The sequence below is a fragment of the Benincasa hispida genome, chromosome 4 (genome assembly GCF_009727055.1).
Source record: "Benincasa hispida cultivar B227 chromosome 4, ASM972705v1, whole genome shotgun sequence".
Classification (NCBI taxonomy): domain Eukaryota; kingdom Viridiplantae; phylum Streptophyta; class Magnoliopsida; order Cucurbitales; family Cucurbitaceae; genus Benincasa; species Benincasa hispida.
In genome coordinates, this window is record NC_052352.1 from 37,624,489 (window position 1) to 37,637,378 (window position 12,890).

Consider the following 12,890-nt stretch of genomic DNA (forward strand, 5'->3'; position numbering starts at 1 on the left):
AATCAAATACGGATATGTAGATAGGTTATGTAGCTATTGGATTTAGCAAATTCAAATTGTAATGCTTGAAATGGTGCTTGTGGATTATTGATTTGAGAATTATTTGATTTGAATGGAGTGCAATGAGCTAAGGAGTATACCTTTCTTTCTTATTGGTTATTTTCTTCTCCTTTCACCTCCTCCCCACTCTATTTCAAAGCTAATGAAGATACATAAAATATAAATTTTGATTCTCTATAAAAGTGGATTTCATGTGATTTCCACAATCACATCTCATATAATTAAAATATACATCATACATGCTTAAAAAGCATAAGATTACATAATTCCAAGAATCTAACAGAAATATATAAAAGAAAATGACTTCGGAAGGTCTCATAATAATACAATTCCTAAAGGACCTTGACACCCTACTTCGCTCTTGTATTCAATCTTGTTCAACCGTAGCGCAGGCGAAACCCGGCAGCCCGCCTAGAGTTTGACCTTCTCCGGTCCTAGAAGGTTTGTACATTTTAAGGCACATACAATTTGGAGGTTGAAAAACATACTACTATCTATACTAGCTAAGGATTTCTACTTCTGGTGTGCTGACGTTCATTCTCGGAATGGGATTGATTATCTTGGGTGGGACGATGTCATTTACACGATTTACCTCATCTCCATATGCTGAGACATGAACTCCGAGTGCAGCTCTACCTGAAGGATCAAGATTTTTAGACCAAGCAGCATCCCATTCGATAGCTTTTGCCGTGCTGCAAGCGATACTTGGCCCTCCCGGGACAGTCAGACGAGCTGAGTTCTACCCAGCCATACAAAGTGCAAAACAATGTCAATGATCAAGTTCATGAGACACATGTCAACACTGTTGTTTATGGAAGTAAATTACCTGTGGGAAGAACCTCTCAAATATGGTTCTGTAGTAGTAGGCTTCCTTTGATGTTGGAGTATTTTGAGGGAAGATGTGTTCAGCATTCAGCATCATTTTTTCAGTCACCTGAAAGCATGTATCGAGTGATCTTCATCAAACATATGAACATTACTTTCAAAAGATTAGATTTCTAAACTTTATTCTTCAACAAAAATACTGAATGGGCGAAGGCAATAGAAAGGAAAAGGTTATCGAATTACATGTTGAACAGCATGGGCTTTAAGGCCATCGATCCAACTATATCCAACACCATCACTGAATTGTTCCTTCTGCCTGTACAAAACATGCTGCATACAGACAAAGAGTTACAATCTTATCGAAGTTATAGTATTTGTATACAACTGGAGAGGTTTTTCTTTCAAAGACCTTAGGGAGATAAGGTTGTTGCTCATCATCGAAAGCTTTCCTGAGAACCCATTTTTCAATTCGATCTTGATCATGCTTAATCTGAAATAGAACAAAAGATTAGATGAGAAACAAAAAGGGGTATTTTGAGCTAAGAAAATTTAAGGAGAAATGTTAATCCTTATGGCTATCGTGAAGTTTATTTCTCTACCATTTTCCATTCTGGATCAATGGCCATTGCAACATTGATAAATTCCTTATCTAAAAATGGTACTCGAACTTCCAAGCCCCACGCTGAAGTTGCCTTGTTTGCTCTTAAGCAATCATACATGTGAAGTGCCTTTATCTGCAAAGGAGAAAATAGAGGTTTCAAATATGAGTGTAATTTTCCTCATCCTTAACTTTACAAAAATTGAGCAATGCTCTTCATAAAATCATATACCTTGCGACAACTTTCACGATGAAACTCTTCCTTATTAGGAGCCTTGTGGAAGTACAGGTATCCGCCAAAAATCTCATCAGCGCCTTCACCAGAGATCACCATCTTTACTCCTAGTGACTTGATCTTTCGTGCCATAAGAAACATAGGTGTACTTGCCCTGATTGTAGTTACATCATATGTTTCTATATGGTAGATAACATCTTCAATGGCATCAATCCCACCCTATTATCAAAGAAGTTAAAGATGGTAAAGTTAGGTCAAGGAAGGTGGGGGATGTATATTTGTGTGTAAAGTTCTAGATAAGTCGTACTTGAACTGTGAAATTGAACTCGTGGTGGACAGTTCCCAAAAAGTCTGCAACTTCTCTAGCAGCCTTCAAATCTGGTGAACCCTGAATGTAATACGATGAATCTTATTCCCAATGAGAAACAGTTACCAGTGTGTACACAATCAATTATTGTAGGAACATCAAGAATAAGAAAATGAAAACTAACCTCAAGACCAACACAGAAGGAATGAAGTTGTGTACCCCAATGTTTGGCAGCTCTTGTGCCAGTTAAGTGACGAGCTGTGATAGAAGCAACCAATGATGAATCAAGGCCACCAGAAAGCAGAACTCCAAAAGGGACATCGGTCATCAACCTCTTGATCACGGCCTACATAAGTTAGCATGTAAGTTCGTTATTCTAATAGAATTTTAAAAAATGTTAAACTTGATAAAGCGTCTTCAAATCCATCACACTAATTCATACATTCTCCAATGCACGTCTCAAAACAAGTGGATCATATGGGATCGATGGAATATCCTCAGAGAACCATGTTGGATTATACCATCTTTTAAATCCAGCTTCCTTGCTAGAGTACAAGTGACCCGGTGGAAACGTCTCAAAATGTTCACAATCATCATTCAGACCTTTGAGTTCCGAAGATATCCAAACTGAACCTGACATAATCCAAATAAGAGTATTTAGAGAATATCTATGGTGTTTGAGATTAAAACACGTGAAGGAACAAATGGGATTCAAAATTATTCCAATCACCATCGAGTCCCCAACCAATGTAAAGAGAAGTAATCCCAATTGCATCATGAGCAACAATGAAACTATTGTCACGCGTGTCCAACAGTACGAAAGAGAACATTCCATCAAGCATGTCCACAAAATTCTCCCCATATTCTTCATACTATACAAACACCAACGATAAATATCATAATCTCATATTTCCCTTAGACCACACCAAGTGTGAGATAACATCATATTATTGGAGGAAAAATTATTAATTATTCCCAAAACCATATCTATTAATACCAAATGTGAGATAACATCACAGTCACTGCCGGTTCGAATTTTGTGGTTCCTCAATTTCTTCCTCAACTTTTCGTGGTTGTATATTTCTCCGTTGACCTATTTTTAGACAAACAATTTTGCACATTAGCACAATAAGATAGAGTTTGTATTCATGTGTCTGCTTCTCCCCTCTCATTTGAAGAAACAAAACACACCCATTATAACAATAAATTAAATTTGGACAACAAAGAAGGTATAGGAGTGTACCGTGACAACAATGGACTTATCTTCATTATAGAGAGGTTGATCACCAGATGCAGGATCAATAATGGCTAAACGTTGATGGGATAAATAGAAATCGGCATGCTGGTAAAGCCCACTCCAGTCTGGGCCACGATGTTTCAGTCTGTCAAAAAATAACAACTAGTTAATATCAATTCTATTGCAATTTCTTCGATTAATGAACTTTCATTTTATTTTTTCTTTTTTTTTTTTTTAATCTTCAAATTGTCCAACGACATCGTTTTAGGGATTATCCTATTTGATTCTCAGCCAAAAGTTAAAAAGCTACATATATAAAAAAAAAAAAAAAAAATACATAAATAAAAATACATACAAGTACAACATGAATGTATCAAAAAGAGCCCCAATATCATAAAAGAAATGGATATTCAACAAATCGGTTATATTTCATGCTTAGTTTTCTACCTATATTCTACATTCTTACGAAGTTAAGAAAGTTCCATTCTCCAACTCAAATCAGGCATATATGAGATTATATATATATATATATATTAAGAATTGGAATGGGAGAAGAATGTATAAAGAAGGAATTGAAAGAAGAAGATTAAGAACACTTGCCTACGAGAGAGTTCAAGAACACGAACACGTTTAGCCTGAGAATCATCGGAACAACCAAGAACGGCGAGAATTCCACACATATTGGATAAAAATTTTGAAAGACAAGAATGGGTGAGGAAAATAAGTTTAAAAAAAGGAAAACCAAAAACAAATCGCCGAGATTAAGACGTAGAATCGTTGCAAAGACAAGGCCAATTTATAATGTGTTAAGAAGGCAACTAAGTTTCATTTAATATTCTGTTAATCTTGGCTATCTTTAGTGCTTTATGTGAATTTCTCTCTCTACACCTGCTTGACACGTGTCTTTCAGGTTATTTAAATATTGTTGTATTCCTCCCATTTATATACTGGATATTATCAATTTATCTGGTCCCTATCCTACGTAGCTCTGGGACCACAAGCAAGGTACTTTGTTCTAGCACTATGTGCCTTGGATTTTTAGTTTATCTTTGGGAGATAATTTTGTTGGGCGCAAATTTATATTTAAAATGATCTATTTTTAAAATGGTCTATTGATTAATTTTTAAAACGGTTCGTTGATTAATTTTAAAATGATCCGTTTCAACGCGAAGGTCCATAAAAAGCAAGGCCTTCAGTAGTTCGTAAGACCTAGAATTCATTGTCTAAATTCCCACTTCAATTTTCTTTCCTTCTCCATCTTAACTTTCCGAGCAGTGAGTTTTGAAAGGGTGTACGTTCTGATCGGTAACAGTGCATTTCCGATCGGTTTTCATTTGGCTGTTTTATCCTGGAGACGACGTGGCAATTCGGTTTTCATTTGGCTGTTTTATCTATTTGCACATTTGGGCAGAGCCGCGAAACGTCTTAAAGAGAGCGAGCTCCACGACTCAACCTATAATGAATTTCTGTTTTGCAGGTTTTGATCTTTACTTGATCGCCGTGCCTTGACGGTTTACAGTTCGTCATTTTGAGGGTCCTGCCATTTCCAACACATTTTATTGATCCTCACGGCTCCAATTTTTGCGTTTTGGGTTTATCCATTTGGAAAAAGGTTGGAAATGCTGAGTCGGCATCGTTGGGGGTTAGAATGGTTTTAAAAAGGAGATAGATAAAATCAAATAGAATAAAAAGTTAATATATAATATATATGTTCCATGAGAATTGCAAGAAAGATTGACATAAAATGTGTAGTCTCGATGATAACTAATGTGAGTTTTCACCGTTGTTTTAAGGCTAGCTAAAGTATAGTAACCTATTGTAGTATTCGTGAAGTTTGTGCGACCTTACTCTTCTATGGAAACCGTTTTTGGACTTTTTAGTTTTTCTCTCTGGTTTTATTCCCTTCTCAATGAGGGTAGTTGTATTAGTTTTCTGTGATTAATGAATTGCTCAGTTTAATTTTAAAAAATAAATAATTAAGTAAACGTCATCTCAACCAAAGTTTTAGGTCAATTTTACCCAAAATAAAAAAGTGTTAATGTTAGTGGATATTTTTTAAATGATTATAAAACAAAAGGTTCAAATAAATTAATAAGTAATTTTTTTAAAAAAAAAAAGTTAAAAACTTTTATTTATTTATAATATATTCAAATTAGCTACTTTATGTTCTCTATTTATTTTATGTTGGTTGAATAAGAAATTTTGGCTAATCACAAGTTGACACATCATCAATGCCCAAGGCCATTGTGGAACTTATAAATTGAATCGGACTGAGTAATTAAAGTTGCTCAGGCCCAACCCAATTCAAAACAAATGGTGAAAATTTGGGCTAAATTATAGACAATGCTCAAGCCCAATATTTTGACCTAAAAGCAACTGGGTCTAAGCCTATACAAAGCCCATGGAAATCTTCTATAAAGGTCTTACCCCTTTCATTTGGAGGAGGTTGGAAGAATTGAAGATCAAAGCTCTATAAAGGTTTGAAGTTCCAATGACTGAAGCTCTGAAGACTTGAGGAATATAACTCTTTTCAAGCTCTAAAGATCTGAAGAATATAACTCCTCTCAAGTTTTGAAAATTAAAGCTATGAAGCTCTCAAATTCTGAAAACTGAAGCTCTCAAGCTTTCAAGTTTAAAGACTAGAAGACTGATGCTCCATAGGTAGATCCAAGACGATCAACAAGTCAGCCAATCCAAGTCGATGAATAAGTCAGAGGCCGATCCAAACTAATCAACAAGTTCAACAAGTCCAAAGGTCGATATTCCAAGAAGATCAATAAGCCGAAAGGTTGATCCTCCAAGAAGATTATCAAGTCCAAAGGTCGATCCTCCAAGTATATCAACAAGCCAGAGACCGATCCAAACTTATCAACAAGATAAAAAAAAAAGATTCAAAGACCAATCCTCCAAGAAAATCAATAAGCTTCAAAGGTTAATCTCCTAAGAAGAGCAACAAATCCAGAGGTCGATCGTCCAAGAAGATCAACAAGTTTAAAGATTAAAGTCTGTTTTTCGAGAGAAATCATTGAAGGATTATGCATTAGAGATTATACTCACTACACTGAAGAAATTAATACGAATATAAAGTTCAAATTTCACATAATAAATTTTTTCGAAAATCTCATCGAACAATGCTTTATGAAAATTTTACAATATGTATTGAAAATTTCAATTGAACCCCTTGTCGATTTTGAACCAACAAAAATATTTAATGGTCGATAAAAATGTCGATGGATGATTAATATCATGCTCTCGAAGTCTCCACTTTTGTATATTATTGAACTCAGTAAAAATAAATAAATAAATCTAATCATAAACTTTATGGAAAAGAATCCTAAAATTTATATGATAGTAGGATCGTAACATTTATATAGAAGTACAATTTCACGAAATTGAAAATTTTGAAGGTTAGAATTGATATCTTGATTAGCTCATATGGGTTGAAATGGATTATTTTTGGGAAATTGCTATTTTTAGTCTAAAAATTTGTTCACCTTACAAAACTACTTTTTCAAACCTATTTCTTACTGTTGAATGAGAAATTTTGAACCAATTACAAGTCACCACGTCGTTTGCTAAATTAACGACGAATTTTTAAATCATTGACTTTGGGTCCAATTAGAAGTTGACACATGTCTCGAATTAAATTGAAGACAAGTTTCGATGACGTCACGCGGATGAATCAGATGAGATTAAATTGGTCCAATTTGATATTACTATTTGGACTTAAAGTCCAAACTACAAAAAAATGAATTGGACGCCAAATTCCAGATCAGGCCCAAAACCAACTATTGGGGCCAAGGGTCAGGCTCATGGCCAACAAAGCCCACCTAAGAACTCTATAAATAGAGAAGTTCTCTTCATTTATAGGGGGCCAGCATTTTCTACACTCGAAGAACTAGAGAGAATTCACTAACAAGCAGAGGAACTCCACCAAGACTCCCTGAAGCTGCACTCCGTAAAGGCAAAAGCCTTTGAAGCCAATTACTCTTCCAAGCACTTCTACTTCAAGCTTCCAAGACTCCTGAAAGTTTGCACTCCTATAAAGGCAAAAACCTTTGAAAGACACAAATAGTCTTCCAAGACTTCACTGTTCAAGCTTCCAAGACTCCTGAAGCCCTGCACTCCTATAAGGCAGAAGACCTTTGAAGACACAAATACTCTCTAAGACTCTACTTCAAGCTCCCAGACCTCTTGAAGCGCACTCACTATAAGGCATAGAGACGCTTTGAAGACACAACTACTCTTCCAAGACTTCTACTTCAAGCTTCCAAGACTCCTGAAGCTGCACTCCTATAAGGCAGAAGACCTTTGAAGACACAAAAACTCTTTCAAGACTTCTACTTCAAACTTCCAAGACTCTTGAAGCTGCACTTCTTTAAGGCAGAAGACCTTTGAAGACACAAATACTCTTCCAAGACTTCTACTCCAAGCTTCCAAGACTTTTACTTCAAGAACGTTCGCTATTTTCCTTCTCCAAGTCAAGCATATTCACCCAACTGAGAGAGAATCAGAGGATCAAATATTAGAGATCGAACCACATCGCATCAGATCAACTCCAACATCAACACCAACTCAAGTTTAACTCCACGAAACATGTTTCTCCGGAAACCTCGTGCGAACAAATTGGCACACCCAGTGGGACATCTCTACCTCTCATCTCTCTCTCTTCATCCGAGTCAAGAATTCTATAGGGCACCAAAGAAAGTTGCATCCAAAGCTACCGTCGTAAGCAACACTTATATAAGTTCTGTCATCACAGAGGAAATCTAGGGCCAGCTGATGGAATTTCCTAAAGGTGAGATCGTCATCAGAGAAAATTCCTTGTTTGAAAACTATGCTTCTGTTACTGATCTATCAGAGAAAGAATCACATTTTGATGTAGTGTCTATCATGATGACTGGCGTAACGACTGAGTCGACCATGGCAGAGATGAAGGTAAAGATAAATCTCCTAATGAAGGTTGTAGAGGAGCGAGATCATGAAATCACTGCTTTAAGAGATCAGATACAGGCTCGAGATACTGCTGAATCAAGTCAATCCTTAGCTACAAAAGCCAATGACAAAGGAAAGACTGTCTTGCAGGAAAGTCAACCATCACAATCTCCCTCTGTTGCTTCCCTGTCAATTCAAAAGCTCCAGGAAATGATCACAAACTCCATAAGAGCTCAGTACGAAGGACTGTTGCAAAGCTCCTTTATGTACTCCAAGCCATACACCAAGAGAATCGACAACCTCAGAATTCCAGCTGGGTATCAACCTCCAAAGTTCCAACAGTTTGATGGAAAGGGCAATCCAAAACAACATGTTGCACACTTCATTGAAACCTATGAAAATGCAGGAACTAGAGGAGACCAGCTAGTCAAACAGTTCGTCCATACCTTGAAAGGAAATGGTTTCGATTAGTATACTGATTTGGAGCCAGAAGTGATTGACAGTTGGGAACAACTAGAAAGGGAGTTCCTGAACCGCTTCTACAGTACAAGGCGTATTGTTAACATGATGGAGCTGACAAACACCAAACAGTGGAAGGGAGAGACGATCATCGATTACATCAACCGATGGAGAGTTTTAAGTCTGGATTACAAAGATAGACTTACTGAATTATCTGCAGTGGAGATGTGCACTCAAGGCATGCACTGGGAGCTTCTCTACATTCTACAAGGGTTAAAATCTCGCACGTTTGAGGAGCTAGAAACACGCGCTCATGATATGGAGCTAAGCATTGCCAATAGAGGAACTAAAGATTTCCTAGTCTCTGAAGGGAGAAAATACAAAAATGATGCCAATGGCACTGAAAAAATCGTGGGTAGTACCACAAAAGAATCTATGGTCTTTCATGTGACCCTGTTGAAATTTTCCTCCAAAGGAAAACAAAAAAAAATTGAAAGAAGGCACAATGAGGGCGAAAAGCGTCATCCAACTCTTAAAGAACGAAAAGAGAAGGTTTATCCATTCCCTGACTATGATGTGGCAGATATGTTGGAGCAACTACTAGAGAAGCAACTTATTCAACTACCGGAATGCAAGCAACTAGAACAAGAAGGAAAAATAGATGATCCTAACTACTGCAAGTATCATCAGGTCATTAGTCACCCAGTTGAAAGGTGCTTCGTGCTGAAGGAACGAATTATGAAGTTGGCTCGTGAAAAGAAGATTGAGCTAGATTTGGATAAAGTAGCTCAGACAAATCACGCTACAGTAGCGGTGACTTCAAATGTTCCAATACTGCCTGTGTCCCATGCTCAAAGACAAAGTCCGATCCAGTTTGGAGAATTCGAGCCTATAGTTGTTCGGTTCCAACAAGAGATTCAAACAGAAAATTCCGAAAAGAAAGATGAGCTTTTTGAAGATGACAACGAAGGGTGGATTGTAGTGACTCATCGAAAGAGAAGACAACCAAACTCCACCCAAAAAGAGTCGCATTCCTATCGAAGCTATAGAAGAAGAAAAAAGACTCATAAAAAGAAAGGCAAAAAGATGACAAGAAAGCCTAAGCCTGCTAAGAAAGAAGACAAAGACTTCCCTCAATTCCGACGGCCGACAACTTCGGCAGAATTTCTCCCAAGAAGCTTTCTCAATAATCATCCAGAGAAAGTATCAGAAGTTATTGCATGTCACACTGTCGGCATAGTAGAAGTTGACAACAATCATGTGACTGCTGAAGAAGTCAAAGACTCAGAAGAAATGAAGCAAAGACCTTCTGTCTTCGATCGTACTAAGCCTTCAAGTGCTCGATCTTCAGTTTTTCAAAGATTGAGTATGGCCACAATAGGAGAAGAAAACCAATGTCCAACGACTACTTCTGCTCGAACTTCAGCCTTTAAAAGGCTAAGTATATCCACATCAAAGAAAGATCAACCTCCAGCATCTACGTTTGATCGTCTCAAGATAACAAGCGATCAACGTAAAGGAAGGATGAAAATCTTGAAGCCAACGTCATTTCATGAAGAAAACAACGACGAAAAGATTCACAGTCGTGTCCCTTCACGCATGAAGAGGAAATTTTCTGTTGACATAAGTACAAAAGGTTCCTTGATAGTGAAGCCAAAACTCATCATATTGACGAATCCTACAAATGAAGAGGATAATCAAAACCATGATGAAATAAGAGCTTCTGAAGTTTAAATGAAGAAGCTCCTCATCGCAAGAGCCTAAACTGCATAATGCTCCTAGCCCGCATGAGCTTAAAATGTGAACGGCCCAAAAAAAAATTGTATGAACTACGTTACGACTTGATATCTTTCATTATAAAGGATACGTAGGCAACTTAAAGAAATTTAAGTTCAGTCGCGCATAAAAAGAAAAAAAAAATATCTTCGAACTACATTATGACTTGATCCCTATCATTAAGAAGGGTACGTAGGCAGCTTGAAAGAAACTTCAAGTTAAGTCTAGTTTAAAAAAAAAAAAACTTGAACTACGTCATGATTTGATCCCTTTCTTTAAAGGTACGAAGGAAACTTAAAGAAATTTAAGTTTAGTCCATCAGAAGAGGCACCACAACCACCTAAGTATGATACTATAAGATTGATGTTGATCATCCCCGTCAAAGAATGACACTTCAGATTGAAGATGTTCATCCCTATTGGGGGCAACACAATGGGTTCAAGATGTTCATCCCTCAAAAGGAGCCAACACAATAAATAAAAGGCACACACGTGGAATGCGCTTCACTTCCTCTTCAAAAGTAAACTTATACGCTCCTCCATCTTCAAGTTTAAAGTCTCCATTGATGCTTCATCTTCATGCTCAAAGTCACAAAGTCAAGCCTACTGCCAAAGCCTCATGCTTTATCAAACTCAAATGCGAAGAATTTGTCGATGCTTTGTCAAACTCAAGTGCGAAGGTCTCGTCGACGCTTCTCCATATTTAAGTTCAAAGGCTTCATCGATGCTTCTCCATCTTTAAGTTCAAAGGCTTCGTTGATGCCTCTCCATCTTTAAGTTCAAGATTGGCATGTATGGCCCCACTTCCGTCTTCAAGTTAAAGGTCGGTGTGCATGACTTCGTTCCATCTTCAAGTTCAATGTCGGTGTGCATGGCTCGGCTCCATCTTCAGTGACTCGATCTACAAAATCATGACGCAGCTTCGCTTCATCTCCAAACTAATAACGCGGCTTCACTTCATCTTCAAAGTCGTGGTATGGCTTCGTTTCATCTCCAAACTAATGACGCGGCTTCGCTTCATCTCCAAGTCGTGGCGTGGCTTCGTTTCATCTCCAAACTAATGACGCCGCTTCACTTCATCTTCAAAGTTGTGGCGTGGCTTCGTTTCATCTCCAAACTAATGACGCGGCTTCGCTTCATCTCCAAGTCGTGGCATGGCTTCGTTTCGTCTCCAAACTGATGACACGACTTCGTTCCATCTTCAAAGTCGTGGTGCGGTTTCGTTTCCTCTCCAAAATATTGGTACAACTTCACCTCTTCTCCAAAATTTGTGTAGCTTCGCTTCCTCTCCAAAAATGTGGGTGTGGTTCCACCTCATATGCGAGATCAAGTTTGTTTTGTTTAGCTCTACCTCATATGCGAGGATGACTCTAGCCAACCTGACTCCGTTCAAAATCTTGATGGCACATTCTTCCCATCTTCAAGGTTTGATGGCATATCCGCTTCATCTTCAAATACTCAATGGCATATTTCCCTTATCTTCAAATTTTGATCAAGGAGTAACATAACAAGGCAAACCTTTCGAGAATCCTCCGTAGGGTGATCGAATGGGAGAGTTGTATGCCTTTGCAGGGCCGCTCCCATGATGATCAGGATACACAAGCGGTGCTACAAGGTAGACCTTTCCAAGATCCTCCCTAAGGTGATCGAATGGGAGAGTTGTAAGCCTTTACGGGGCCCCTCCCACGAAGATCAGGATGTACGAACGGTGCTACAAAGTAGACCTTTTCGGGATCCACCTAGGGTGATCGAATGGGAGAGTTGTAAGCCTTTGCGGGGCCTTTCCCAAGACGATCAGGATGTACGAACCGTGCTACAAAGTAGACCTTTTCGAGATCCACCTAGGGTGATCGAATGGGAGAATTATAAGCCTTTGCAGAGCCCCTCCCATGACGATCAGGATACACGAGCGCACCAAAGACGGGTCCATGAGATTTAAAAAAAAAATTGTTTTGTTATGCTCCTTTGGTTGCACCGTAACTCCTACCAAAAAAAATAGTAGGGGGGAAAGTTAGTAAAAAAAAATAATAAATAATAAAAAAAGAGCAAAAAAAAAAAAAAAAGGAAGCCCTAATTCCCCATCCTTCCTTCTTTCTCCCTTCTCCTCACTTACAGCTTCCTATTGCAATCCAAGTCTGATTGACAAATGATGGAAAGGACATAAGAACGAAGGAGATCACATTACAAGATGAAGAAGAGCATGCATCCTGCCAGTATTTATATAGCTAAGTTCGATGGGATTTTTTTTCTACTAATCAGTTGAAATCTGATAAAATCACGGGTTACTCAAACTGAATACTGTTTTATTTTATTGTGGAACTCCGATTCTTGCTGAAATTAGTTAAAAGTCAATAAAAAAAAATCATGCTCGATTGGAAGCAACCTGAATTAGGGATCACGTTGGAGTTTTGGATCCCCAGATTCAACGGCGAGGAGTTTTGAGCTTAAGACTTAAGAGA

At 37.9% G+C, this 12,890-nt stretch overlaps 1 protein-coding gene across 1 annotated transcript; it reads right to left on the reverse strand.

The window, feature by feature from the left end:
• Nucleotides 1–559: 559 nt before the first annotated feature.
• LOC120076311 (asparagine synthetase [glutamine-hydrolyzing] 1-like) lies at nucleotides 560–3,942 on the reverse strand. The gene is made up of 13 exons (XM_039030075.1): nucleotides 3,863–3,942; nucleotides 3,269–3,407; nucleotides 3,023–3,118; nucleotides 2,756–2,897; nucleotides 2,468–2,658; nucleotides 2,210–2,371; nucleotides 2,026–2,106; nucleotides 1,716–1,937; nucleotides 1,485–1,619; nucleotides 1,295–1,375; nucleotides 1,129–1,215; nucleotides 887–994; nucleotides 560–799 (listed from the first exon to the last, which is right to left on the reverse strand). Exons 1-13 carry the CDS (start codon nucleotides 3,940–3,942, stop codon nucleotides 560–562), a joined length of 1,764 nt encoding a protein of 587 aa, XP_038886003.1.
• Nucleotides 3,943–12,890: the final 8,948 nt, after the last annotated feature.

Coding starts and splice junctions, on each gene's coding strand:
- LOC120076311 (XM_039030075.1), bottom strand. CDS start 3,942: ATGTGTGGAATTCTCGCCGTTCTTGGTTGTTCCGATGATTCTCAGGCT. Junction 3,408..3,862: donor GTTCTTGAACTCTCTCGTAG/GCAAGTGTTCTT, acceptor ATTTTTTGACAG/ACTGAAACATCGTGGCCCAG. Junction 1,938..2,025: donor AGTTCAATTTCACAGTTCAA/GTACGACTTATC, acceptor CTTTGATAATAG/GGTGGGATTGATGCCATTGA.